Source organism: Penicillium maclennaniae (genome assembly GCF_028827695.1).
Source record: "Penicillium maclennaniae strain IBT 15551 chromosome Unknown utg000004l:1.0-3007600.0:1.0-3009580.0, whole genome shotgun sequence".
In the NCBI taxonomy this organism is placed as follows: Eukaryota; Fungi; Ascomycota; class Eurotiomycetes; order Eurotiales; family Aspergillaceae; genus Penicillium; species Penicillium maclennaniae.
This window is the reverse complement of record NW_026623216.1, coordinates 1216938-1244767: the sequence shown is the minus strand read 5'-3', so window position 1 is coordinate 1244767 and position 27830 is coordinate 1216938. Positions and strand designations below refer to the sequence as shown.

General features: G+C 48.9%; 10 protein-coding genes across 10 annotated transcripts; 7 read left to right on the top strand and 3 right to left on the bottom strand.

Annotated features, from left to right (window-relative positions):
* Nucleotides 1-1085: 1085 nt before the first annotated feature.
* N7477_004648 (uncharacterized protein) lies at nucleotides 1086-1961 on the top strand (the record flags this gene model as incomplete). Its single annotated transcript, XM_056966311.1, has 1 exon — nucleotides 1086-1961. The coding sequence occupies one exon, from the start codon at nucleotides 1086-1088 to the stop codon at nucleotides 1959-1961; it is 876 nt and encodes a 291-aa protein (XP_056823092.1).
* Nucleotides 1962-5969: 4008 nt separating this feature from the next.
* Nucleotides 5970-6826, top strand: N7477_004647 (uncharacterized protein; the record flags this gene model as incomplete). Its single annotated transcript, XM_056966310.1, has 2 exons — nucleotides 5970-6526; nucleotides 6580-6826. The coding sequence occupies 2 exons, from the start codon at nucleotides 5970-5972 to the stop codon at nucleotides 6824-6826; spliced, it is 804 nt and encodes a 267-aa protein (XP_056823091.1).
* Nucleotides 6827-8928: 2102 nt separating this feature from the next.
* Nucleotides 8929-10054, top strand: N7477_004646 (aromatic ring-hydroxylating oxygenase subunit alpha; the record flags this gene model as incomplete). The annotated part of the gene is made up of 4 exons (XM_056966309.1): nucleotides 8929-9228; nucleotides 9295-9411; nucleotides 9481-9752; nucleotides 9937-10054. The coding sequence occupies 4 exons, from the start codon at nucleotides 8929-8931 to the stop codon at nucleotides 10052-10054; spliced, it is 807 nt and encodes a 268-aa protein (XP_056823090.1).
* A 726-nt stretch (nucleotides 10055-10780) lies between these two features.
* On the bottom strand, nucleotides 10781-15493 carry N7477_004645 (putative GTPase activating protein (Tsc2); the record flags this gene model as incomplete). Its single annotated transcript, XM_056966308.1, has 1 exon — nucleotides 10781-15493. The coding sequence occupies one exon, from the start codon at nucleotides 15491-15493 to the stop codon at nucleotides 10781-10783; it is 4713 nt and encodes a 1570-aa protein (XP_056823089.1).
* Nucleotides 15494-16180: 687 nt separating this feature from the next.
* Nucleotides 16181-17993, top strand: N7477_004644 (uncharacterized protein; the record flags this gene model as incomplete). The annotated part of the gene is made up of 2 exons (XM_056966307.1): nucleotides 16181-16407; nucleotides 16469-17993. The coding sequence occupies 2 exons, from the start codon at nucleotides 16181-16183 to the stop codon at nucleotides 17991-17993; spliced, it is 1752 nt and encodes a 583-aa protein (XP_056823088.1).
* A 646-nt stretch (nucleotides 17994-18639) lies between these two features.
* Nucleotides 18640-21928, top strand: N7477_004643 (uncharacterized protein; the record flags this gene model as incomplete). Its single annotated transcript, XM_056966306.1, has 8 exons — nucleotides 18640-18700; nucleotides 18765-19075; nucleotides 19140-19307; nucleotides 19382-20706; nucleotides 20770-20852; nucleotides 20903-21206; nucleotides 21259-21438; nucleotides 21490-21928. 8 exons carry the CDS (start codon nucleotides 18640-18642, stop codon nucleotides 21926-21928), a joined length of 2871 nt encoding a protein of 956 aa, XP_056823087.1.
* Nucleotides 21929-22416: 488 nt separating this feature from the next.
* N7477_004642 (peptide chain release factor family protein) lies at nucleotides 22417-23056 on the bottom strand (the record flags this gene model as incomplete). The annotated part of the gene is made up of 2 exons (XM_056966305.1): nucleotides 22417-22809; nucleotides 22868-23056. 2 exons carry the CDS (start codon nucleotides 23054-23056, stop codon nucleotides 22417-22419), a joined length of 582 nt encoding a protein of 193 aa, XP_056823086.1.
* A 1869-nt stretch (nucleotides 23057-24925) lies between these two features.
* N7477_004641 (serine palmitoyltransferase small subunit family protein) lies at nucleotides 24926-25364 on the top strand (the record flags this gene model as incomplete). Its single annotated transcript, XM_056966304.1, has 2 exons — nucleotides 24926-25043; nucleotides 25120-25364. 2 exons carry the CDS (start codon nucleotides 24926-24928, stop codon nucleotides 25362-25364), a joined length of 363 nt encoding a protein of 120 aa, XP_056823085.1.
* A 686-nt stretch (nucleotides 25365-26050) lies between these two features.
* Nucleotides 26051-26468, bottom strand: N7477_004640 (uncharacterized protein; the record flags this gene model as incomplete). Its single annotated transcript, XM_056966303.1, has 2 exons — nucleotides 26051-26299; nucleotides 26418-26468. 2 exons carry the CDS (start codon nucleotides 26466-26468, stop codon nucleotides 26051-26053), a joined length of 300 nt encoding a protein of 99 aa, XP_056823084.1.
* A 327-nt stretch (nucleotides 26469-26795) lies between these two features.
* On the top strand, nucleotides 26796-27683 carry N7477_004639 (dodecenoyl-CoA isomerase; the record flags this gene model as incomplete). Its single annotated transcript, XM_056966302.1, has 2 exons — nucleotides 26796-26986; nucleotides 27047-27683. The coding sequence occupies 2 exons, from the start codon at nucleotides 26796-26798 to the stop codon at nucleotides 27681-27683; spliced, it is 828 nt and encodes a 275-aa protein (XP_056823083.1).
* Nucleotides 27684-27830: the final 147 nt, after the last annotated feature.

Below are 27830 nucleotides of genomic sequence, written 5' to 3'. Positions count from 1 at the left end.
CGATTTCGCTGGATATCTTATGACGTCACCATTTATGGTCTACAAAGCGACGGTTGTGTGACTATTTTCATGTTAGTGTGGCAAATCAGCCCATTCTTTTCGTGCTTCTTGTTGTGTGATAAAAGTTCATCTCGTGTTACTGTGGCATTTCATGTCGCTTTTATTATGGTCCTAGACATCTCAATCATAGTAGCCACCGAGAGATAAAAGAGCCTGCTGCGGCGGCATTTAACTTGGGGAATATAATTCATTATCGAAAAGGTATCTGACAATGCACGACAAAGTATCATCCATTCGTGACCCTGAAAGTACCCAAGCATGGTTGGTTGGTAGTGGAATTGCCTCGCTTGCTGCTGCCGTGCACCTTATTAGAGATGCGAGACTACCAGGGTGCAACATTCATGTTCTTGACCGTCATGAAAAAGTTGGAGGGGAATAGCTAGCTCGGGAGATACAGAAAACGGATTTATCCTCCACCCCGGCACTCTGCCATATTTCTATGATGAATCCGTGGAGAATCTGCTGTCGCTCGTTCCGAGTACCCAAGGATTAGACAAGTCTCTGTTGGACGAAATCAGGGATTTCGAATTGAACGAAAATTCTCCACCCACAGAAATTCCCCAGACACGGTTTATCAGAAACAAGGGAGGAAATTGTGAACGATCCGATGCTGCCCATCTCTCGGTCGGGCCCTACAATCGACTACAGCTTATTAAGGTGTTATTGGAAAGTGAAAGTCTTTTAGGAAGACATCGCATCCAGGACTTCTTTGGAGATGAATTTTTCGGGTCCGATTTTTGGGCATTGTGGTCCACCACGTGAGTCCGCGGAATCAATTTCCGGCCAGTGTTCTTCCCTATCAGCTAATGTTCAATTGCAGATTTACTCTCCGTCCATGGCACAGTGCCATTGAGTTTCAAAGATGTCTTCGTAAACATCTCCCTGACATTCACAACCTCAATAATGTCAAGACACTCGATCGAACTCGGTATACTTTATACGAGTCAATTATTCAGCCAATTTCAACGTATCTTAAATCAGAAGGTGTCAATTTCCATTACAGTGCGAAAGTTGTTGGCATACGAATGAGCTCGGATGACGACTTAAGAGAAGAACCCACTACTGTCAAGGAGATTATTCTGAGAGAGCAAGAGGAAGAACGCACAGTGAACGTGAACCCTAATGATCTTACGATTGTCACCATTGGGTCACCAAACTCAGGCTATCAACTGGGAACGAACTTCAACCCGCCGCCTCAGCTTTCTGATCCGGACGATTTCACAGAAAGTGACTGGTCGCTCTGGTTACATCTGGCTCAGAAGTCTCCTAAATTCGGTGATCCATTGAACTTCACTTCGCACATCCCAGAGTCCACACTAGTCACGTTTACCGTGACTCTCCACAGCCCAGAATTCATACATTTGTATCAGGTGCTTACACATGATGTTCCTGGATCCGGTGCGCTTCTTTCGTTTCCCGATAGCAACTGGATGCTTAGCATAAGTGTTCCTCACCAGCCCGTATGCTCAAATCAACCGCCTGGTACACATGTCATTTGGGGATACGGTTTGCGCCCTGAGAAGATGGGAAATTTCGTTGACAAACCAATGACAAAGTGTGCCGGGGAGGAGATTATGAAGGAGTTACTCTCCCATCTCGACTTTCCCATGGAAAGTATCCTCCCTAAATCCATCACTATCCCATGCTTGTTGCCTCTAGCAACCTCAGCACTATTACCGAGGTATCCTAAAAATCGCCCGGAGGTCATTCCACGCGATACCACCAATATCGCTCTTGTTGGACAGTTTACAGAGATTGAGCGCGATACAACCTTTAACATGGAGTATAGTGTACGGGGGGCTCAAAGCGCAGTATATACGTTGATGGGCTTAAGAAAGTCGCCGCCGAAAACAAAGCGGAATCTTCTTCTTGATGTTTTTGATCTGCTTGCAGAGGGCTGATCAGCTCCGAGCGGAATAGTCTGTCTCTTTATAAATGGCACTAAGGAGACACCAAAAGTGATTTTGATGATTTATAGCTAAAATTGTGCATCGCTACTGAAATTCTAGTACTTCTTTTGTTTCCTGGTTTCCTCATTTCTGATTCCGGGCTCCCTTTTCACTCATATGTCCCTGGCCAAGATTTATTTTCCCTAAGCTAGCAGCACCACAGTGTCATAGATTATTCTCGCTCTTACTCCATGACATATCAACCGAGTTCAGGGGACTCTTGGTGTTATGACGCTGTGAGGGATCATCAAGGTAAGTCTGACTAGATATCATGATCAACGACACACTGTGACCCTGGCGCAATGGCGTTGATCTTTGAAAATATCTTCATGACTACTTGAATACTCAGCTTCTCACTAGTCGAAGGACTTCGAGTCTAAGACAGTCTACCTATAAGGACCTTATGTACCATTGATTTGTTTTGGCTTTATTACAACGTCAACGTATTGGTGGCAAAGCCAAACTCTTTCATCATTACTTTAAAGCCAATCAGTAGAGGCACGAGTTTGAAAATTACTGGCTTTTCCCCTCTTCATGACTCTGGTGTGGCAAGATCAGTTGGTTTATGTTCACGATCGGAGGCCATGGCACCAGATTCTCTAAACTTGCAAGTTTTCCTAGCACTGTCTCATGACTGCCTACTTTCATTTTAGAGGAAATCATCCATGGTTGACCGGAAATAGCTGCATTGCCCTCCTTGGAGGAGGTTGTCCAGAATGGGTGAGATCAGTGACACCTCAAAGGGCACCAACGATAATACTCAGGCTTGACACCGCTTTGGGGGAATGATCGTATTGGAATTCGAGCAAACATCAATACTTAGTTTTTAGGATCATGTGGTTCATAATTCCCAGAAGCAAAAGATCAGGCATAGCCGCGTTGAGTTCTCTGTGACCAGGATATAGGTGTTTCAAGTACCAATAGATTTTTGTCTCTTGGCTTCACGATAATCCCAATTGGAAATTCCCAGATGGAGCTGCTGCGGTGCCTGATATCAATTTCCGGTGTACGAACCACTTCTGTCGTGCTAGATGGGAATCCTATGTAGACTCGCGCTGAGACCCACATTGTAGACTTTCAGCCGTGGCAGTGGGCGCATATAGGCTGGTCACGAGCTTCTATCTGGTTGGCAAAGAATTCGAACACATTGCTCTAGAGACGGCAGAAGCAATACCAATGGAGCTATCGTAAAGATTCTGGTGCTGATCCTACAAAGGCCTCACAACGTGCAGAACGTATTAACTCATACTGACGTCCAATCGTTAAACAGTTCAGCAGACTTAACAGGGAGGTTCCAAAACGGGCGTGCTGAGCAAGGCGATACTACTTACACGACAAAACGTATCAATCAATTATTTGTACTCAGAAGACTCTCAATGAGGTTTCCGAGACATCAAGTATGCAGGCGTCAAATCTTCCACTGAAGCTCCGAGGTGAACATCATTGCCCATCTGAAATTGCAAGTCTATGCCAGTATTTATCACACTTTGTCGGCCCGACGAGGGGGAATTGCCAGGTTAGAGGTTGACTGGCCCAGACTGAGAAAGGTGGCTTCGAACCGTTATTCTTTCCATATTGTATCCAATTGATTCAGCCTACCCCTCCTGGAAGTAATTTGCATGCTCACAATGCAAATCTAATTGCTTCATTGTTGTAGTAGTAGCATTTCCGCCAGACTTAGACGCTGGCATGATCTGGACATTCTCCGCTGCCGCCCGAGGTATTTTGAAGGAGTCTTGATAATTTATGCCAGCATTGAATTCCCAATATTCTATGCTGTAACATTTGCATATATGCAGGTGCCTCTGTTCCCAACCAGATTGATCATTAAAACTGATCTTGAAGGAAAATTCATTATATCCGTCATTGGACAAATTGCGATCCACTTGTGTCCCAGTAGTCTGCCCTCCCTTCCGACACAGTCTTCCAACAATCCGTCGTGAAACGGGCGGCAAAGTCTTTTCAAACCCAGGATTTTCCTGCGCAAATGTACCGATCAAGTCTCCTCGATCCCATGATATGTCTATATGCTGAAGCATACCGCTGAGCATCTATAGTTGTCAGATCATTTACTGCATCGTGGAGCCGAACCTTCCATCCCCAGCTGGCCATATGTGGCTCAGTGGCTCCAATAATTTGACTTCCTCTGAACTCATCGGTATCTCCGACAGGGGTTGTTCTTCGCTCACGGCCAATGGGCAGTCTAATCCGGAAAAAAACGATGATTTTGATCTAGTTGGGATCGAAGTGCACCATCTTAGTGTCAACTGTAATTCCACATACAGTAGACGGCTGGCGTCCTTCCGAAATAGCAAAGAGCAGTGCGAACAATCTCGCCAGAATCTTGCGCAGATTTAAATGTTGTCCGGAATTCATCTCGAATTCTTTACGGAGAAATTGGGTGCGTCCTCACTTAGCAGTATCGGTGTATAGCGGAAAGAATCGCTCAAAAAGTTCGATGGGCGAATATTTTGATCTAAACACTTACACGCAAGGTCGAAAGGCGCATTAGTATCTTAGGTGGCAAAGTCGAGGAAAAGGAGTGGACAACCTATCTTGACTTTTTTATGATGTCAGAAGCCGAGAAACTGCATTATTGGCTTTCTGAACGAGGTCCAGACTGGTCTTTGACAGCAAGGTGGGATGACTACTAGCGAAATATGGTTGCAACGCGAAGTATCACCGGATCCGACCTTTGCTCTTCGGTCTTTTGTCGTCTTCCAACCGCGTTGCCGTTTGCCGCCACCGGTTCACCAACCACACTACTACTTTCTGGATTAAATGCTCTGTCCGATTTCCCCACGGAATGGGTGCAGTGAATTTTGAGATTTTCGAATGATAAAGTAAGATTTGCCATGTCGGAACAACCCTTCACAGAGACTTCTAGCTCTGGTCGGCAAAGTTGCCCTGCAAAGTCACAGGTAGATCAAGGTGGTGCTACCGGCGATATAACGAACACAGACGCCCGCAATGAGTAAGTCCGAAAGTCGAAATAGTGGAAGGGGAAACATAATTGACAGTGGGTTATTGTCTACAAGTTGTACACACGTTTCCATACCTGTTCAATCATCGACCATGAATCATGACAAAATAAGGGGACAAAGAAACTCCGAGAGCTCCAGATTGAAGGCTTGGCCATCTTTACCGACTTATCCTGTATCCGTTCATTGTCCGTATTGTCATATGCAGGGGGTTACTGAGATCAACTTCCGATTTGGGCATTACGCTAAGTACCGTTCGCCTATTTCCTTTTCATGAGAGATTTGACTGATGTTATTTAATACTAATATTTTGGTTCCTGTAGGCTTTGGTCATGTCTTTGCTGCCTCTTCCTGGGGCCATGCGGAGCTATCTTGCCCTGCTTCATAAGAAAATGTCAAGAATGTGAACATTATTGTGGGGAGTGTCACAGACTCCTTGCTGTGGTTGAAAGACCGGGTCAGATACGCGTTGTAGCCTAGGGCCAAGGTTTATGGGAGAAGTGCATCGAAATACCTCGGAGTAAGAATGACAATGCTCGCTCTAGATCAAGCTGCACGTGACCGTGAAGCGAGCTCATTCTCATTAACTTCCTAGGAAAAGGGATTTGCTTCTATTTCTCGGGGCTATAGTCAATGTCTTGACATGCATCGGTTGGAGGCTAAGCAACTATCATGGGATAATCATCACCACGTCTGTCCTGATGCCAGTGGGAAAGATGCTCTTCTAATTGATCAGTGGTGCAAGCCACTACCAGATTGGCTAGCGTAGAAAAAGGACATTAGAGAGGTAGGAATCACAGGTACCGGTCAGGAGATAACATTCAAGTTCTGGAAAGAATGCGCAAAAAGTAACAGGCAATCAGCTGTAATAGTAGCCATCATCATGAGGTAATAAAAATAGGTCCAGTATCTATTAAGCGAACATGAACCTCCAAACTCATTGATAAAAGAGAACGCTTTACCAGCCCAAAGATCTGTCATGTTTCCTGCCGTTCAAGAAACCCTACCCAGTCGTGACCCGCAAAGTACTCAGGTGTGGCTGGTTGGCAGTGGCATTGCCTCCCTCTCCGCAGCTGTCCACTTGCTTAACGATGCTAAGATTCCTGGCGCCAACATTCACGTGCTAGATCTACATACTTATTCAGGTGGAGCTATGAACCCGTATGGCGATCCACAGAGAGGGTATTTCCTTCCATTCGAATGTCATCCGCATTTCCATGGCAGCTGCATGGAAAGACTTTTGTCTCTTGTCCCCAGCGAAACCCAGCCAGGCAGGTCGCTTATGGAGGCTGTCCGAAACAATGAAAATTTTCAACGTCCAGTCCCTAAAAATATCGTCAACACACGTGCACTCAAGCTGGGTGACCTGGGACCAGTATTGGTTTACACTGAGGGCATTCACATTGGGATAAAGAATCGAATAGCACTGATAAATTTGTTGCTTACGAATGAGGATCACCTGGCGTCAAAGAGCATTGAAGACGTGTTGGACAAGTCACTCTTTGGGACTACTTTCTGGATGCTATGGGCAACAAGGTAAATTGCTGACGCTTTAAGATGAAGCTCCTACTCTAAAGCTTTCTGATTAGCTTTCAACTTCAACCATGGCACAGCGCTGCGGAGTTTAAGCGACATCTTCGTAAATACTTGGAGGACATTCAGTCCCTCAACAATCTCAAAACCGCAAATCGAACAGAGTTTAATCTCTATGAGTCTCTCGTCCTCCCCATCACGGGTTATCTGAAAAATGAAGGTGTCAACTTCCACTTCAAGACTGAGGTGACAGATCTTCGATTCTATCCGGGAGAGCGACCCAAGCACGGTCATCGGGATTGACCTAGTTGAGGACGGAGAGGAGAAAATGATTGAAATGAGCCCGGCTGATATTGTAATCGTCACTCTCGGATCAACTAGCGGAGGCGCAGTTTTAGGGACTAATGATTGTCCGCCTCCCAATCTGTCCTTGGATTGTGAAGCTCAGATGGTTCGTGACTGGAAACTCTGGCAGAAGCTTGCTCGGAGGTCTCCAAAATTTGGAGATCCTAGTAATTTTCTTTCCCCAAGGTCTACGGCCTACCGTCGAAACCTTCACTACAACATTTGATGGGCCAGAATTTATGAGGTTATACGAGCAGCTCACGCATGACCGGCCAGGTACAGGCGCATTGGTCTCGCTGAGTGACAGTAACTGGTCGATAAGCCTCAGCATTCCTCACCAACCTCTTTTCTCCAGTCAACCGAAGAATAGTAACATCATATGTGGATATGCCTTGACCCCAACTACCCAGGGTAGTTACATGAAAAAATCCATGTACGAGTGTTGCGGAGAGGAAATTCTGTTCGAAGTTCTCTCCTATCTCCAATTTCCTATTGAGCCTACTCTTTCTACTTCGAAAACCGTTCCTTGTGGGATGCCGTTAGGCACTTCACCCCTGTTGTCACGCCCTAAAGGAAGCCGGCCACGTGTGATCCCACAAAATACTAGCAACATCGCCTGTGTTGGTCAATTCGCGGAGATTCCGGATGAAACAACTTTGATGATGGAGTACAGCGTGCGTGGTGCCCAGATTGCCGTGGCCAAGTTAATGGGACTTAGAGAGAAAGATCATGGGGTCCGGAAAAGCCTACTGCTTGAAACTCTGGATTTAATGATTTGAAGTCTTTCACTGAAAAAAAGCCACGAGTTACATGAGGTGTTTCTAAATACATGCTATACGGATTTGGAAATTTGGATCATGATTTAGTCATAAATGATTCGCAAGGGAAAAGTTTGGGAAGGTTGAAGCATAGCTCCTGCTGGAAGGAACAAGTACTAAATTGCCAGAAGCGATTTTCCACAGAGAAGCTCCTTCAGGGGAGAAGCTCCTTCAGCGGAGAAGCTCTTTCAGCGCATTATAACAAAAAGATAATATAAGCCGACAATGGTGAGAGACACCCGAGGAAGGGTGACCGACGGCCCAGTTTAATCGTGCGATTTACATGATGTTTCTCGTTCTTCGGTCGATTCCTGCAGAGGAAAACCCATGCTATAACGTGTAGCACAAGACAGCCACATGTCACTGTATCCAGTTGCGATAAATTCTCTTTTCTTTTCTTGGGATTGAAAATTTGAATTCATAAAGCTTTTAGGTATCGTCTAATGTCTTCCTATCTATAGCCCACTTTCTTAGTTCCGCTGATAACTACCATTTGAAATGGAGCCGTATTGATCTGAACTTACGCAGCATCTGATTTATAGCTACATCGGTGGCGAGGCCATATAGTGGAGAGAGACACGTAATGACCACGTGGAGGTACCGATTCTTCCCAGTATATAAGAGTGACAACTTGGATCATTTGGTAAACTGGTGTGAATCTCGTCCATGATATCTTTCGATGCAGCTACAACAACATCCATGGCACAGATCCATCCGACTACATAATCATCCCTGAAGGCACGTCACTATGCACCCTCATCGGGATCTATTACTGAGACACCCATCAAAACCTCAGGGTCTGGGACTCGCGATATAACATATCAATAACCATCGGCTGGCGCATTATACCCAAATTCATTGGCTCCAAGTGGCTCAATCTCCAAGTCAGACCAAACGGAGTATACAGTGGCAATTCTATCCCGGGTAAGTGGGGAGCTTGACGGAATGCCGCCCGAAATTGCGGTGTGCAACAGGCTAGGAGATGACAAAGGTAGGTAGATCAAAGTATCATCCAGCTGGGCGGGTGTTTTCAGTGACTGATTCGGGTTGATGAGCGCGACTCATGCAGGGTTTTGATTCCACATCGAAATCGAGGCCCCCATACAATCGTGGAACTTGACCCGAACATGGAAGTGATCAAACAGACTGAATGAGTATAAGTGCATTGTATGGGCTCGTCATTCGTTTGCTCAAAACGCTTTACAGATCAACTCCAGTTGCAACGTGATTTTGACTACAATCATGGCGACCTCGATGATGCACTGCTTCCGCTTCGGCAGCTCGAAAGAATATGCCCCGGTCGTGAAAGAAAAACCGGTTCGTACGCTGCCTGCTCAATGGTATACCTCGCCGGAGATTTACGAGCTGAAGCGTCGAGCCATATTCTCTAAACGATGGTTGTTTATTACCCACCGCGCGCGAGTCAAGAAAACCGATGACTGGCTGCGGTTTGAGATCGCCGGGTTCGACTTCATCATTACCCGTGACCGACAAGGAGGAATCACTGCCTTCCACCATATTTGCCAGCACCGCACATACCCTGTCATAGAACAAGAAGGATCCGGATAAGTCAAGATCCTAGCATGTCGGTATCACGGCGGGTCGTAGGGATTGAACGGCAAAATGGCTAAAGTCCCGGGGTATCAAGATGTAGACGGCTTCGATAAAGAGCAGAACGGACTCTTCCGAATACACGTCAAGGTGGACATCAACGGCTTCATCTGGGTCAACATGGACGCAAAAGAAACACCTGAAATGTCGTGGGAAGAACACTTCGCCGACGTCGATGAGTAGGAGCGGTACAAGGCATACAATTTCGACGACTACGATCTCAACCATACTTATGAGCTGGACGGGCATTACAACTGGAAGATCCTGGCAGATAATTTCAACTACCACTGCCCCACGACACATGCGAATATCCCATTTCTCAACCTTGAATCTTTTGACAGCGACCTCAAAGACGGCCACATTCAACACCACTGCGTCTCTACACCCGAACAACTTGCTAAAGGTCTCTTCACAGTCAGTGCCTATTATTTTCCCGTCACAGCCATGTTCGTCTCGTAAGTTCTTTCCCAAACCCGCTTCACCAGCAAAAATTTAATCCCTAACACCGTAATTCCAAAAAGACCTACCTCACTTGATCATGATCCAGAAATTCCTAGCCAAAGGCCCTAAGTCCTGCCCAATGCTTTTTGAAATCTACTGGAATCGCAATTTCACTGGAGCAGACTTCTGCCTGATAAGCGACATGTATGAGCGCGTCATGCGCGAGTATAAAGTCTCCTGTACGGATGCGCAACGAGACCTTGAGCGCGGCGTCTTCGTGAATAGTCAACTTCATCTCAAGTATGAAAAGGATTAGACATGCTCATATGCCCATCACCCTCTTTGGAACATGTCCTACACCCAATTCGACCTACTGCCTCCTCCGCCAACTCAACAGGCGCATTACGATCCAACCTCTCTTGCCAAAGCGTCACTCCCGTACCATCAACATCCTCAAGTCGAAACCCCCAATCTCCAAGCAACATCAATTCGATCGCCATCCCAGCCCCGCCCTGTCTAAAAGCACCCCTCGTGGACTCTACCGCAGCAGAGCTACATTTGGAAAATTGATGCCGAGTCAAAACATCTAGGCGAAAGCTACAAGAAGCGATACGACGTCAATGCTCACGAGTGTGGGATGGTTTCCCAAGACACGCACAGAAACAGATACAGATACGGAAAGGGATCATCAGACACAAACAATATGGATCGTCATTGCTGAAGCTAGTCGATCTGAAGCCCAGAAGGTAGAAACAAGCGCCCAGTCTCCCTTTTCGCCGGGAAAGAGCAAAAGAGCAAGACATAAAAAACAGAACTTTTGGGGATGGGGTATTCACAAATGCCGCAGTGCTGCATTACAAAAAGCAAGGTGATGTACATGAATTCGTGCCGGGGGTCGTTCATTGCTCGTGGCAAGGTCTGTCGTTTCTTTTTGGCGTGTATATTTTTATTGGTAGATGGAGAATCCGATATTCAAAAAAGGGTGAGTGGAGGTTAAAGGAATGCCCCAGTTGGAAAGGCAAGGAGTTGGGTAGAAGAGACACTAACGGCTCCAGCGGGAGAAGTCAAGGTTCTGAAGAATATTTGTATCCGAGGCCGCGGTCCATTCCGAGATGGAGTCGGTCTTGAAGGAAGGAGCGCGGATAGGCGTTTCTTCGGAGAAGATACTGGCTTTCGTGTTGCGACGCAGGCCTGGGTAGGCTCCCTCTGGAGCCTCCGAGCCTTGGGCTTGGGCAGCCAATGCACGTTCGCGAACCTTTTTGATCTCGCGCAGACGGGTGCGCCAGGAAGATGCATGCTCGCCACCCTCGGTGTTGTAAACGAGAGAGAACACCGACGCGTTGAGAGCGAGGATCCTAACAAATGGCGCCAGGTTTCTGCCTGAGATCACCTTGGGCGTTGCAGCAGGTGAGACATCAGGGAAGCCCGGTTTGCTCATCACCTGCACACTGTAGTAAAGCTGATCAGGATCGGTTTCTCCCTTGACAAAGCCGGACTCATCGTATGCGATATTACTCGAGGGTGTAATGACAATGTTGATGGAGTTGAATTGGGACGGGATCGTGTCGAAGTTGAAAGGGAGGTTGGAACGATTAAACACGATGGTGACAAAGTTGTTACCAATATTTCGCTTCTTGTTGATGCAGGTAGGATCGCGGTCGAAATCAGTAGGCATCATTGTCGCGACGTGGTACACGATCTCCGTCACTCGGTCACGCCAAGCATAAGTGGCCTCTCCGTCGGTATCAGCGTATAGACCCTGGGTGTTGAATTGGGCGTCTCGAAGCGACACCTTGAATCCGAGCCCGGAGAGGAAGTGCTCATAGTCTGCGGAGCCTCCAGTGTTGGCCAAAATTTCGGCTTCTTGGCTCTGACCATTATCAACATAAACAACGCCGATCTTGTGCCCGTCGACAATATCGGTACGATCAAAGCTGCTAATTGCTCGTCGAGTAATGTCATCTTCGGGGATCGGAATGGGCTGCATCACAGTCGGAGTGGGGAAGGCAGTCGCAGTCATCTGCAGCATGATGTGGCTCGGTAGAATTGCCGTGCGCATAGAATCAGAGTGCAGGTGAGCATCTACATTTGCAGGAACCTGATGTGGGAGTACAGGGGCTGTTCGCTGCTGATATACCGAGTATGTTGTGCCGGAGGCTTGGCGCTTCGTGATCTGCGTCAGTCCAGATACACCGGCTGTTTCAACGGTGACGAGACTCATGCCCACAGCCCAAGATTTCTTTGACACGGGCCCATCTTCTGGAGTGGGAGGGAAGGTCTCGAATGGGATAGTCTCGCCGAGATCGGAAAATGCAACGCGTTGCATCAGGTCGATGAAAACCTGGCTTTGCTCCTCGACAACCTCCTTTCCGTTGTCATCGCGGAAGATGAGACGGCTGGTGATCCAATTGACATGTCTTGCGCGATCCTGCAGCTTCAGAGACAAGAACCAGAAGACCATCACGTTATATGTCAAGGTCATGACATAGCTTGACATGACATCTTGCGTCGGGAGCTCAGTGGCTTCGGCATGTTCCCGTGAACCAACACTAGATCTTGCTGATGGGTTCTGAGTAGGCCGAACCAAAGGCGAGTCAGAGCTTTTGTACCGTTGCTCCCGGGAGGTCTGTAGGAATCGAATGCATATTCCAAACACGGTGCGAATCTCTTCTTCTCGCAAGTTGACATAGACCTCAGGAAGACGTGCAAGCAGAGCCAAGAACTCCAAGATATGAACGGCAATGTTCGACATAGTTATAATTTTAGCCATCCTGTCTAGTATGCTCATAAGTGACTTGGTAACCGACATGGGGATCTCATGACAGCAGAGTGACAGTGCCTGAATGCATCCACGGGAAGTCGCGCCCCAAGAACCGATGATACCGGACATGAAGGCCCGGACAAGGTCATCCTCCTCACTCTTAGCGAGGTGTTCATGATAGCTGACCAGCATGCACAAAGCATCGAAGATGCAAGCGGCCACATCGCTCTTTTTCAAGCCAGTCGTCACTGGGGGCTCGTGGAATGTCTCATTCTTGACCTGGTCACACAAGATGCTACGCAGCAGCTTGACCTGAGGAATCGAGTTGTTGAAGAAGTCCTTGTTGGCAAGCTGAGGCCCAAGATGTGTGAGGAGATAACTGTAGACATCCCAATCGGTCTCTCGTTGAAGTAGAGCAATCACAATTTCAAGCCACATATTCACTTTCAAAATACCAATCTGGGCCGGCGTAGACTCGGAGAGGTCTGACGCGCCATCCATCGTATAGGCGAAAACCAGGCGACTGGACTCTCCTGGTGGCTGCTCAGGAAGAACCTGTGGCAAGAAATGCGTCCATGCTGGGGCTGTCAACTTCGAAGAGCGGGCAGAAATGGAGCCGCGCGGGGCCGACTTGGACGGAAGGCTAGATGGTGGCTCTTTCGTGGGGGTCTTCGCGTTCGCTGAGAGCGGCAAGGCATCCTGGGACACGTCCTTCGTGGGACTGTCGACAGAGGATTGTACCATACTGGCGACATCAACATTGCGACCTAGAACATTCATCAGGAAATCACCCTCCGATGTTGAGACTACCGTCACAGATCCTGCTGAGTCACACCGAAGTCGGAAAAGCAGCTTTAAGACGGTAAGACGGGAGTCTGTTGGACGATCCGAGGATTTTGCGATCTGCAATAGAGCCTCGAAAAGAATGACGGACTTGGTGCCAGAATGATTGAGGGCACGAAGCATCATCTTCACAAGGCTCACAGCACACACATTCGACAAAGTCAGCTCCAAAAGGCTGGTAGTTGATGTGCGACGAGAGGAGTTATAATTAGAAGATGTCTCACGATGCTCGCTGGTGTGGCAGTCATTCGTCAGAGGAGCGCTGATGATGTCCACCAAGTGTTTGAACGTGGAATCGTTGACTTGAGTTGCAGGTTCCGTTGCAGGTTCCGTGATGAATGAGACTAACGATTCCAGAAAGAGCAAGTCATGTTCCGTGGAGAAGTCTTGAAGGAGTCGATCCAACAAGCCATGTTCCTCGGTGAAGAGTAGCTTCTCATTGCCGGAAAGAGCTTCTTTCAGCGTATCCAAAGCCATTATGCGAATATCAGAGCTTTGTTTTCGAGGCTGAATGAAGCGCTCAATCAATTCCTGGCAGTGCTGCACCCAAGCCGAATCTTCCGATGGATAGCAGATCTTGTCGTGTCGCATATGGTTGATAATTAGCTCAGCCTGAGATGGCTCGATGTGCGCGTATCCTTTCATCAAGAATTGAGTAGATTGTTGTTTTTGTTCGTTGTCGAGCTGTTCCCACAGTCCTTCAATTGCGGAGGCGATCCGCGTTGTGTTGGCAATTATGTTTGATCTGGTATCGTCAGGAGTGTTCTTGACAGGGTGTTGCAGCGGACTAGTCGGAGATGAGACTGAGTCGTCAGATTCATCGAAGACTCGCCGAGAACATAGGAGCAAAAGCTTGACAAAGCTCGACCAGTCACTAGCCAAGGCGACTCGAACGAAGTTGCCCTCCAATATGTTTAGACATAGGTCCAACACATCAGCATCGACCTTGCCCTCGTCTTTTTGAGCAATGGCCAAGAGAGAGTCAACCAATTCATCAAAAGGAATTTGAGGCATTCCATTTTGACCGTAGTCACGAACAAGATCAGAGAAGACGTAAATGGTGCCTCGAAGAACATTCAAATTCCTTGGCTGGTCCTTGGCGCATGACTCCCTCATGAATGAATGTAAGGTGTTTACCATTTCTTCTTGTCGTCGAGACTTTGCCAGACTGCGAACTGTCCGAGAGGTTGGTCCAGAGAGAGACTTGACAGATGCATGAATACTGCACAGCACTTCCAGGAGAGGAACGAAACTGGCATCTGGCACATTTGCGTAGTCAATTATAGCCTCAAACACTGCCAAAGAGTTCTTGATATCACTTGCCACACTGGTTTTCTTGCAAACAGTAATGGTTTCTGTTAGCAGTAGTGAAATCTCCTCTTGTGATGGTGGCTTGCGTTGGAGAGTAATCAAGTCCTCCGCAAACTGGAAGAGCTCTTCCAAGACCGCTTCATCGTGGCTAAGCTCGTTGGGCTTGGCAGCCTTGACCCTCTTCGCTTTGTTGCGTGCAGCAGCCAGAGTTTCATAGAGAGGCATGACCCACGAAGCAATGATGTGGAGAATAGAGGTACTCGTGAAGTCCAACTTTCTACCGTGATCTGATAAGGCGACCAATGACTGTACACGCGAAGCCACCAACTCGGGGTCGGTGGGGCAGGTGATGGCTTCGAAAATCACACGCCTCGAAGATGGTGATAGATCCTGACGGGCTGCGATCGCTTCCAGTAATTTGCCCCCACTCCTTTGGGCCTCTCCGGAATGTTCATGATGTAAGAGATACTCCGCAGCCTCCCACAGTACCATTGACTGTTCCGCGCTGAACCAGGGAATAGTTCTTGACAGCGCCTCTGCTTCTTCTATTGCCTGAGCTAAATTTTGCTTGTTGGACAAGATCCGGAGAGAAGCATCGAAATCGGGACCACTAGGGGTGTCCGAAGAGCTCGACACAACGCTGCCACGATGCATTGATTCAAACCCGAGCACAAGCCGGCTATTTCCTCGACTATCTGTTGGGTGGTCGCTATTGTTCGCTTGCAGAGACACCGGTGAATGCGATTTCGGACGGCCGACTCCTAAAGTCTTGAAGACATCGACGAAGCTGTTAGAAGACGATTTGAATTGGGCTGCTAGAGGAGCATCGTCGGAAGACATCCGCCTGACAATGGCAGGGTGGGGTCCAAGTCAGGACTTGGTTTATCTGTATAATCCAGGGGATCTGGTCAGTATAATGTGGCATACCTTCGAGTGCTGCGCAATGCGGTCTCACCGTTGACCAAGGACGAAAACAGGCTTTTCACAGCATCAGGGGATTTGATAAATATCATGTGCAGTCAGGGGCAAAGGCACTGTCGGAGGCCTGTGGCAAAAGTACAGTCTGGCGCCGGGTGTCTCAAAGCGGGACCCGCGCAGAAAAAATAGACCGAATGGATGCTCAAAAGCTACAAGTTCATCGATTCGCAGCTTCTAGTATTCCGAATGGTTTGATATATGAGTGGACGAGCGAAGGCACCACAGGCGGAAGGGGTGTAGAGGAGTCACTTGGAACCACGGGAATGAGGTTATTCCAGCCCAAGTCACGGGATAGGGCCGTCATTGTATAGTCACCGCCTTGGCGGAGCAGCAGAAAAGGGAGCAGAAAAAGTCGAAGTGGGGGGGCGGTGAGCTGTGAAAAGTACGTGCAGCTTCAATTCTGCAGTGATTTTTCCTTCCTCCCCTCCTGGCAGAAGCCAGGAAGGACACCCTACATTTGATTTACTCGACGAAGGGCCTTTTCTCGTCATTCATTCTCTTCAGATACTTGGTGTCACTTGAACCTTCACTCTTTACGACACCGTCGACATGAAGTACGTCGTCGTCTCCGGAGGTGTCATCTCTGGCATCGGTAAGGGCGTAATTGCCTCAAGTACCGGTTTGCTGCTCAAGACTCTCGGAGCTCGTGTGACTTCCATCAAAATTGACCCCTATCTCAACGTCGATGCCGGCACCATGGCACCGACTGAGCATGGTGAGGTCTTTGTGCTGAACGACGGCGGAGAGGCAGACCTTGACCTCGGAAACTATGAGCGGTGAGTCACCATGGCAAATATTCTTCGAAGCCTTGCAGAGAGCTGATGATCCGTTTCTTAGTTATCTTGGAGTTACTCTCGGAAGAGATAATAATATCACCACCGGCAAGATCTATTCGCACTGCATTAGCAAAGAGAGACGTGGTGACTACCTCGGCCGTACCGTTCAAATCGTGCCACACTTGACCGACGCAATCCAGGACTGGATTGAACGTGTCGCTCGGACTCCCGTTGACGAATCTAACGAGCAGCCCGATGTCTGTGTCATCGAACTTGGTGGCACTCTGGGTGACATCGAGAGCGCTCCTTTCGTCGAGGGTTTACGTCAGCTCCGTCGCCGAGCTGGCAAGGATAACTTCGTCCAAATCCATGTCAGCCTTGTCCCCGTAATTGGGGATGAGCTCAAGACTAAGCCCACACAACAAGCTATTCGTGACGCTCGCTCAGCTGGTATGAGTCCCGATCTAATTGCTTGTCGTTGTGAAAGGCCTCTGGATCGGGCTACCACTGACAAAATCGCTATGTTCTGCCAGGTGGAGCCCGAGCAGGTCATTGGCGTGCACAACGTCAGCTCCACTTATCATGTCCCGCTGCTCCTCGAGAAGCAGGGATTCTTGCACGTGCTCAGTGATCTTCTCAAGATCCAGAATGTTGAACTTCCTCAGTCTCTGGTGATCAAGGGCCAGTCCACTTGGAAACAGTGGAAGGCTTTGACCACATCCCAAGAGCACGTTTTCGACACCGTCGAGATTGCTCTGGTCGGAAAGTATGTCAGTCTCCATGACTCCTATCTTTCCGTCATCAAATCACTCGAGCATGCTGCCATGGCTTCTCGCAAGAAGCTCAACATCATTTGGGTCGACGCCTCGCATTTCGAGCACAGTGCGAGGGCAGAAAACCCCCAAGACTATCATGCCGCGTGGCACGCCCTTACCACCGCCAATGGAATCCTAGTTCCTGGCGGCTTTGGTACCAGAGGTACCGAAGGTATGATGCTCGCCGCTCAGTGGGCCCGTACCAAGAAGGTGCCCTACCTGGGTATTTGCCTGGGTATGCAGATTGCCGTGATCGAGTATGCTCGTCACGTCTGTGGTCTGGAGGGAGCCAACTCCGTCGAGTTGGATGAACGTACCTCCCACCCCATGATCATCTTCATGCCTGAGATCGACAAGGTCAATCTTGGAGGTACAATGAGACTCGGCTCGCGCCCAACCATCTTCCAGGAGAACTCGGAGTGGTCTAAGCTCCGTGCACTTTACGGCCTTGACCGCACATCCGTTGACGAGCGCCACCGCCACCGCTATGAAGTGAACCCTGAATACATCGATCAGCTGCAAAAGGCTGGGTTGCACTTCATTGGAAAGGACGATAAAGGAGAGCGCATGGAGATTGTCGAGCTCAAGGACCACCCCTGGTTCGTCGGTGTTCAGTTCCATCCCGAGTATCTCTCTCGTGTTCTGGCGCCTAGCAAGCCTTTCCTTGGCTTCGTTTCTGCTGCCGCTGGCGTCTTTGATGAGGTCATGAAGGCATCCCAGGCGAATGAGGCGGACAAGTTGGCCAACGGCATTGACAACATCATCATCTAAGCATACGTACAGGATCTGGCGGAGTTCATCATTAGGCATGGATACAAGAAAACATATAATTAACATAGAGCATACAATCCATAACTGCATCGCTACACTTGAAGCAAAAGTTTCAAACACGTGCATGTTCGCGTCAAATTTGAGTGGCACCCGATAATTTGCAGAGACGAGTAGTGAATTAGACATTCGTCTCATATCAGGCAGACAGACTCTTACAACGGCCCATGTATCGAAATAAAGAATCAATGAGCGTTTCAAAACATGCCCATAGAGGAAAAGTGGAACCCCAGAGAAAATAGTCAGTTCAGGCTCACTTGCGATGTCTCCTTGCTGCCATGCGATTTGAAGTATGTGTTTTTGCCTGAGGCTAATTAACCGCCAGAAGCAGAATGGTGCACATGTGACGCACTAACCTTGTAGGGATTAGCGTGTTGTTGCGGTGGGCTGCCCGTATGTCGTCGGCCCTCATTATTTATTATGATCCTTGAGCTCAGCTTTTACCCGCGCATTGTGTCACCGCCTGCGTTCATCCTTTGTTCTCGGAGGACTTCAGAATCGCAGGAAAAGTTCTATCCGCACCTATCATTGCGCATTGCTCTTCTTTCGATCAGCCCCTCCCTCTGTTGATACCCCACGTCCGGTGAAAATGGCGGAGGCTCTTGGAGCTCTGTTAGAGGCAAGCTTGGATCCGAGACGGAACAAGGAAGGTGAGCGGGCAGCCTTTACCACCGTAATGGTGATAATTACTGACTGATTCTCCTCTGCTTCCAGCCGAAATTGCCCTACGTCAAGAAGAACAAAAGCCTGGTTTCTCGCTACAGCTCCTTCACATCACGGCATCCCCGTCCTCCCCGAACCACATCCGCCTCGCTAGCGCACTTTGCTTCAAGAACTTCATCAAGCGTAACTGGACGAACGAAGATGGAAATTACAAGCTCCCGGAGGAGGAGGTTACGACCATCAAGCGCGAGTTGATCAGCTTGATGATCTCTATGCCCCCTGGTATCCAATCTCAACTGGGTGATGCCGTCAGTGTGATTGCCGATAGTGATTTCTGGGAGCGCTGGGACACCCTTGTGGATGTAAGTAGAAAGTGCACCGGGATGTGCTCGTTTGCCTCCGCTAACATCTCTGTCTCCCCTCCAGGATCTTGTCTCGAAGCTGTCGAACGACCCTACCACCAACATTGGCGTGCTCCAGGTTGCACACTCCATTTTCAAGCGGTGGCGCCCGCTCTTCCAATCCAACGATCTGTACGTGGAAATCAACCACGTGCTGGAGAAGTTCGGCACTCCGTTCCTCGGTCTCTTGGAGGTAAGATCGGCTCTCTCCCTTCTGACGAGGACAGCATATTGAGTTAGCATTCTAACAATTTGTCTCTTTCCCAGAGCCTGGATGCCTATCTCGAGGAAAACAAGGGAAACAAGGAGAATTTGGCCAAGGGCTTCACTCAATTGAACCTGATGATTAAACTCTTCTATGATCTATCCTGCCACGATCTCCCTCCCATGTTCGAGGACAATATCTCCGGAATCGCCCAGATGTTGCTCAAGTACCTCACTTATGACAACCCACTTCTCTACACTGATGACGATACTGAGGCTGGTTTGCTCGAGTATGTGCGCGCTGGAATTTTCGAGGTGCTGACTTTGTACGTGCAAAAATACTTGGATGCATTCGGTGGCCTTGTTGGGCAATTTATCCAGAGTTCGTGGAGTTTCTTGACCACCATTGGTCAGGAGACCAAGTACGACTTACTGGTGAGCCGAGCTCTGCACTTCTTGACCTCTGTCGCCAGCATGCCCGAGCATGCCGCTTCTTTCCAGGCCGACGAAACTTTGGGTCAACTCATTGAGAAGGTCATTCTGCCCAACGTTAGTCTGCGCGAATCGGACGAGGAACTGTTCGAGGATGAGCCGATTGAGTTCATCCGACGAGACCTGGAAGGATCCGATAGTGAGACCAGGCGGCGGGCTGCTACTGACTTCCTCCGACGACTGGCGGAGAAATTCGAGGAAGCAGTGACTAAGGTTACCCTCAAGTACACCGAGCACTACTTGGCTGAATTTGCCAAGGACCCGGCCTCTAACTGGAAGTCTAAAGATACGGCTACTTATCTCTTCTCTGCGATTGCCGCCAAGGGCGTTGCCACTTCGACACACGGTGTCACTGCTACCAACAATCTTGTCAGCATCACAGACTTCTTTTCGGAGAACCTTGCTTCGGATCTGGTTACCGATGCTGGTATTCACCCCATCCTCAAGGTCGATGCTATCAAGTATCTCTACAACTTCCGTAGCATCATCACGAAAGATCAGTGGCAAGGTGTCCTCCCCATTCTGGTGAACCACCTTGCTTCTTCCAATTATGTTGTCTACACATACGCCGCGATTGCTCTTGAGCGGGTTCTTGTCTTGACCGATGCTCAAGGACAACCCGTCATTGCCCCAACTCAAATCACTCCTCTGGCTAAGGATCTGCTGGAACACATTTTCAAGCTGATCCAGAGCGACCCGGCCCCCCAGAAGGTGCAAGAGAACGAGTTCCTCATGCGATGCGTGATGCGTGTGCTGGTTGTCATCAAGGAGGGTGTGGTTCCTTTCGCGGACATTGTTCTGGAGCGTCTGATCACTATCACTCAGATCATCGCCAGCAATCCCAGCAATCCTCGGTTCTACTACTTCCATTTCGAAGCCATGGGCGCTTTCATCCGGTGAGCCTTCCGTCTTGAGTTTGAGCCTTGGCATACATCTCGCTCGGTGCTAATTTGTCGTAGCTATGCCGCTCCTGCCAACCCTGACAAGCTTGAGCAAGCTCTGTACACACCATTTGCCGGCATTTTGCAAGGTGATGTGCAAGGTCGGTCACATCCCACGATTTTATTTTCAATCCAGCTAATGTTTTCCCAGAATTCATGCCCTATGTTTTCCAGCTGTTCGCGGCTCTTCTGGAGGCCAACTCCTCCGCAACTCTCCCTGGATACTATCAGGAACTCATCGCACCCATTCTGATGCCCGTCATGTGGGAGTCGCGTGGAAACACCCCTGCCCTTGTTCGTCTGCTGTCCTCCATCATCTCAAGAGGCTCCCAGTACATCCTCGAGCACAACCAGCTTGAGCCTATTCTGGGCATTTTCCAAAAGTTGGTCTCGACTAAGGCTAATGAGGGCTACGCCTTTGACCTTTTGGAAACGGTTGTGTCGAACTTCCCTCCGTGAGCTCTCAGCCCAAATATATCATGATCATCTAATAACCGTCTTGATTAGCGCCGCATTGGAGCCTTACTTCGTTATGATTATGCAGATTATCATGCAGCGTCTGCAGGGCTCTAAGACCGAGAACCTGTCCCTCCGCTTTGTCCGGTTCTATCACTGCGTGACTGCCCATGACGATAAGGGATACAACCCCGACTTCGTCATGCAGGCGACGGAGAAGATTCAAGAGAAGTGAGTTGCGTCAATTCCTTCACAGTCCCCTACATGCTAATTTCTTCGCAGGCTTTTCACTCAGATTTATCTCGGTGTCATCATCGAGGAAACCCAGAAGCTCGCGCGTCCTCTGGACCGCAAGACCGCCGTTATTTCTTTTACGAAGACCCTTGCTAACTCTGAGGCCTTCGCAAACAAGTACGCCAAAGGTTGGGGCATTACGTGCAACAGACTGCTTAGACTTCTCGAGCTGCCCCCCGCGGTCGCTCTCAAGGACGATGTCGATGTGGACGTCGAGGAGATGTCATTTGGCGTCGGCTTCACCCCTCTGAACACCATCCGCCCTGTGGTCAAGGACCCGTGGCCCGAAACCGGCAACGATTACAAGGCCTGGGTGGGTGCTTATCTCAAGGAGGCGGACAAGCGCTACAACGGCCGTATCTCGCAATTTGCGCAAACGCGTCTGGACGACAATGACAGGGCTTTGCTTGGAAGCTACATTTCCTGAGTTCGGTCTCCCATGGACTTGGCTGGTCCAATCGATGAAAAAACAAAAATGTTTGAAAGACAGTTTCACTGCGCAGTCGTCTCTCCTTCGAGACATGATCTGCGCGAGGGCGGCATCGGCATGCATACAACGGAGGAATTTCTTAGATAGGGACTTGATGGTGTCTGGCCTCAACGATCTAGTCCGGTATTGGCAGCTGTCCAATGAATCATTCCAATGGAAGAACTAGGCAAGGAGGTTCATTACTTCCCAATTCAATTCTATAAAATTATACATAATCTTTGCTTGGTGCGATGTCTAAAGCTATCAAATTAGAAGCGCTACGCGCGGAAACAACATGGAAGTCACCATTTGATCCTGTATGGACAATGAAGACCCGCTCTGGGCCACGGAGTAAGGAACAAGAATCTTAATGAATTCAAACGCCAAACCAATGCATCATGTATTGTACAGATGGTGCGCAGCATCTTCGAGATGGTGCCCAGTAGTTAAGCCTCAGACGAGCCCTTGGACGTTTCACCAGCCCTCCTCGTTTCTGCCTTGCCACCTTGACCTTGCAATTCATCCTCAATCCCATCTTCAAGTCCATCCTCCAGATCCTCAGCCTCAGCCTCAACCTCAGCCACAACCACACCTTCTTCGCCCTTCTCCAGAGCCCGATACTTCCTTTTCGCCTTTTTAACCTTACTAGCCTTCTTCTTCTTCGCTGCCTCCGCCTTCAGCGCAACACGACTCTTATCCCCCTTCTCACGCGCCTCGACCCGATCCGCTAATAGCGAGCGCGCTATCTTTTCATTCTGCGAGCGCGAGCGTGTCGCCTGACACTTGATGACAATGCCAGAGGGTCCATGGGTAATCTGGACCGCGGAGTTGGTTTTATTCTGTCAGTGTTAGCAGCTCAAATCAATGATATCCATTGAAACCTGCGAGCGAACTCACAATCTTCTGCCCGCCGGGGCCGGTGCCCTTGAGGTAGGATACTGTCAGGTCGGCATCGTTGAGCTTGAGCCGCGCGGGAAGCGGCTTTTCTGGGAGGACAGGGGTTTGAGTAAATGTGCGTGATGGGATTATTGTCGATAGCGGTATTGATGGCTTTAGAGGCCCTAGCCAGGGGCGCAGACGTAGCATTGTGCTGGTGCGACGGAATTGGAGATGCCGATGCTTTGTGAAGGGCTTCGATAAGATAACAATACTTGGCATCCAATTGGCGATGAAGTTTCATATAACATGGTCATTGCAAAGCATGACACTCTTGCAAATTAGAGAGAGGCGACTATGGAATATGCGACCTTTGTAGTGTATTTCAAGTTCTACTTCTCATTTCCTCACTAATTCCTGGCATGTCATTCCCGTTTCAGTGCTCACCTCTCATGGGCTTTTTGCTGCTGCATTGATTATTACATAAGCGGCCTTTCAAACACATCGCTACTCTCTGCCACCACATCGGCTAGACATTTCCGAAGCACTGCTATAGGAAGGAAACTGGCTCCAAGTTCTATCTCGCGGTATTATAGGATGGGAAACCGGTATAGCGTGCACATGTTGCCTATAGGCTCTCTACCTTCTCTTGCCGTTTATATCCATGCCGAAGCCTCCCGAGGTCTGATCACAGTATTCAACGAATATTTAAAAAAATTAACCTTGACAAGAAAATGAGGATATATAGTCTGGAACAAAGGCTATGAGCATATTTACCGGGGCGGTAGATTGAGACATAGCCGATATTTGTAAAAAGGTTGGTTTCCAAGATGACGCTCCTTCATTATTTTGCCCACCTCGAATGTCGAGCATTTTCAATCAGCCCATGGATGAAACGACATCAACATGCAAAAGGCCATCATAGATAGTAGAGATAGGAAAATAGGAAGACCTGTGGCGCTTGTCTTGTCTATGCTAGATGGTTCTTATTACTAAGCGCATGAAGAATCGTGTGAACAATTGTGGTTAAAGGTCTTGATGGAGAATAGCCCGGAGCGTACATAAGCGGAATCGGAAATTTTAGCAATGTTTAGCGTACTGAACTTGGGTGCCTAGTCAAGGGTTGGCACTCCACTCCCAACCTTGGTCCCGACTCTTATCACCACGGATGTTCAAAGGTTAATTCCGTCTTGTCCACCTTCATATGTCCACAATTCCCATCTCATTCAGACTGTCCAATATGCCACTTAATGGATAATGCAATCAAGGGCCAGGATGTACTCGTAAATATGCCGTAGTGAGCACTGATTAATATCGACTTGCTATCCACTATTGGCGGGTTGAGGCATTTTGTCCGCGAACACTGGATCTACCGACACAAATGAAGATCGAAAAAGGAAGGACACTCATCGGAGTATGGGCGCGTATGGGCCCGAGGCAGATCAAATCATCAATTCCGTCCATTTTGTACACCGATTTGACTCGCGAGGTAGCAAAGACCAATGATCACGATTCAATTCATAGTTGCATAACTAGTCCGTGCTGAATAAGATTAATGAAGAGCCTGAAACGGGCCGCGGAAATTGTGCAGTTTGTGGCGACAGGGGCCGAGACGCGTCCCTTTTTCTCGCTGGTTTCTTCTGAACCCCTCCGCTCCTTGGACATTATTCTCACTGTATTCTCTCCTGTTACTTATACTTACTCACTGTTACTTATTGTTACTTATTGGCATTTCTTCGCCTCGAAGGCCCTCTGTTCTTGGTCTTCATCCTTTTGAAGTTACATCGAGTCCCCAGTAGCCACCCTCGACCTGCGACCCACCTCAAATCCATCCCCAATTAGTATGACTGTGTAAGGGACTGGACAAAAGCCTCCTTCGCCTTCATCTCCCTTTCAGATCGCCCAGAGTCCGCTGCTCCGCGCACTCATTTCACGAGGCACCAGCGTTGCCAAGCCGCCGGGACAGCGTCTGCGGACAAAGGAGTCAAATCCACCCCGGAATTCCAAACGACCGAACGCCGACCACAACATTCTCGAAGAATTTCATATTCCCCGATCACACCCACGACACGAACAGCAATGGCACTCTTCCTCTGGATTCTGACCAGTCTCGTCCGCTGGGTGCGGTTGAAGATCTACCAGTATGAGGTGACTTTCGCTATCTACATGCTCACCCCAACGGAAAAATTCATCTTCAGTATGTTCCTCCTGAGAGACCAGCCTGCAGAATTCTCGAGGCCTACAGATCAATTTTACTAACGCTAATCTCGTAGACTCCCTGCTCCTCACCCTCATCACCATGATCGCGACTGGAATCTACATTTACCTCCCAGACCACCTCCGCTCCATCTACGCACACATGTACTACTACGCCGTCGGCGAGCGCCCCTTCATCTCCTCTCGTCTATCCTCCATGAGCTCCGTGTTCGGCGAAAGCGCCACACAATCACTGGAGGTAGTCTACGAGACAGCCAAAAACACAGCCGCGAAAACAACGCAGCGACTCGCCGAGCTTTAAGCCGCTATGTGAATAATTCGGGATTTGAGGTGTTGGGAAGAGAGGTGCCGGGGTTGGGGTGGAGCCGTCTTCTTATCCTTTGCATTGGACACTCGGCCCCTTCCATGTACATGCTGGCCTCTCCGGGCGTTAATCAATCTGATTTAAGAGCGAGTGTTGGGCAGCTTGTCCTGTGTGTTCATACAGAATGTCAAGTGCTACCCCCCTGTTTGATTCTGTTTGTGGCGTGGCTTTTCATATTTCCCGTCAGTGGCTTGCAGTTTTCAATTCGTTCGGTGTCTCTGTTCGCAGGGATTCATCGTCATTTTTGATATTTTTCTACGCCCATCACTGCGACTGATAGAGATGGCGCATGCCCTTTTGCATATAATTTTTAATCGACGGTTTATGTATAATGCGCAGGCCCGGTAATGATAGACAAGAATGATAATATTCAATCCATAAAATCCCATCCTTAAAACTCCAAATATGCACAGAGTAGAGTGTTGTACAGTTGACTCCTCACACGTGTAACCCGACATCAAAGGAAATGTCATGCTCTGAGAAGGGCCAGCAGAAGAAAATCAAGCCATTGTTAGAAGCCTGATTCATTCGTCGCGCCACGCCCCCCCTTATAGCAACCCCCCTATCCTCACGCTTTTATTCCGCTCCGCATAATAGGAAAGAGTGCAAACGTTCCTCATTGCTCATTGCTCGGTGCTCGTGGTCTGGGCCTGCTGAGCCTGGATCTGAGCCTGAGCGGCGGCCTGACGCTCCCGTCGCATAGTGTCAACCATGCGCATGCGCGCCAACTCCTGATCGATTTCCTCCTTATCAAGAGGGATCTTGTGTGATTGTTCTTCGGTGGGCCAGAAGCCCTTCACTTTGAAGCGATCGTCAAGATTCGTGCCGAAGTAGTACATCCAGCCGATGGGGAAGAGGATGTACACGCCAAACTGTCAGCTCGGTTAGCAGCGGATCCGACGGTCCTATATACGACCCTCGCAACCGATATTTTCATAGGCAAAGCCTTTCGGGAAGGGCGGGGTGGGGAGGCGATTTTGTTTGGCGTACCTTGAAGACTTCCAGGTTTCCGCCCTGGAGTCTGCGGAGAATGTTGGACATGACGGTAGATATTGTTACCCTATCGGATAACAACGGATTTCAAGATTCAATTGAGCTGCACTTTCAAGCTCGAGAACTGCCCGTGTACAGAATAACCGACCATGCAACTGGAATGATCGAATTGTCTGATACCCAGTCACGGGGGTTGCTTATTCATTCAGTCAAACAGTGCAAATGGAACTCGGTCACCTGATCTGCCGCGGGCCTCGGCTCCCCGCAACAACGGGCCGCTTGAGGTGAGAGTATATGTTCGGCCTGACCGGCCTTCGGTGTTAGACGGTTCATCCTGCCAATTGATTCCAAAATTTTCCTTAACCAATAACTAAAATGTCAAACGAAGACCTTGTCACCCTCACTTTCCAAGATCGTGTTGCGATCGTTACTCTTAACCGACCTGCCAAGTTGAATGCCCTTAACCAGGAACTTTACTACCTCCTTGGCGAGCGGTTGCGTGAGATTGAGCGCCGCGATGATATCTTCATCACCGTTCTTACCGGAACAGGTCGATTCTTCTCTGCGTACGTTCAAGAGAATCCCATCTTTCAAATTTAATTCATGATTATTAACCTTGTCAACAGCGGCGCAGATGTCACCAGTTCTCGTCCTAGTGGAGACCTCAATTCTAGCGTCCGCCGTGACCTAGTTCGCAGCTTTGTCGCCAACAACGTCGACGTAACCCGCACTTTCTACAACCATAGCAAGATCCTAGTCGTCGCCCTAAACGGCCCAGCCGTAGGCCTTTCTGCTGCCCTAATCGCGCACGCAGACTTCATCTACGCCGCACCCCATGCATTCCTGCTGACTCCATTCTCATCTCTCGGCCTTGTCGCCGAGGGTGGTGCCAGCCGCGCATTCGTCGAGCGTCTTGGAATTGCCAAGGCCAATGAGGCGCTTCTCATGAGCAAGCGGATTACCTGTGACGAACTCGTGTCAACTGGATTCGTGAACAAGGTGATCACCGCGGCTTCGGGGGATAAGAACGATTCAGCAGGATTCCTGAAGAATGTGTTGCTGGAGGTTGACGAGCGTCTTGGGACGCATCTTAACCAGACGAGCTTGCTCGGTATTAAGGAGCTTGTTCGGAGGCCCGAGAGGGAAATCCTGGACCGTCAAAATGGAATTGAGGCTTTTGCAGGCCTTGAGCGCTTCCTGATGGGAATTCCGCAGGAAGAGTTTCGGAAGCTGGCTTCTGGTGAGAAGAAGCATAAGCTGTGAGCTGATAACCGTGAGCTTCCCTGCTCGAATGGCAAGATAGATTTGTGCTTGGGCTTTTCTGTACATAGTGGAGCTTCAGACTCTTGATTGTTCCTGTGAATCTACACTAACGTCCAAACGAGGACATAACCATGGAATTTTGAATTC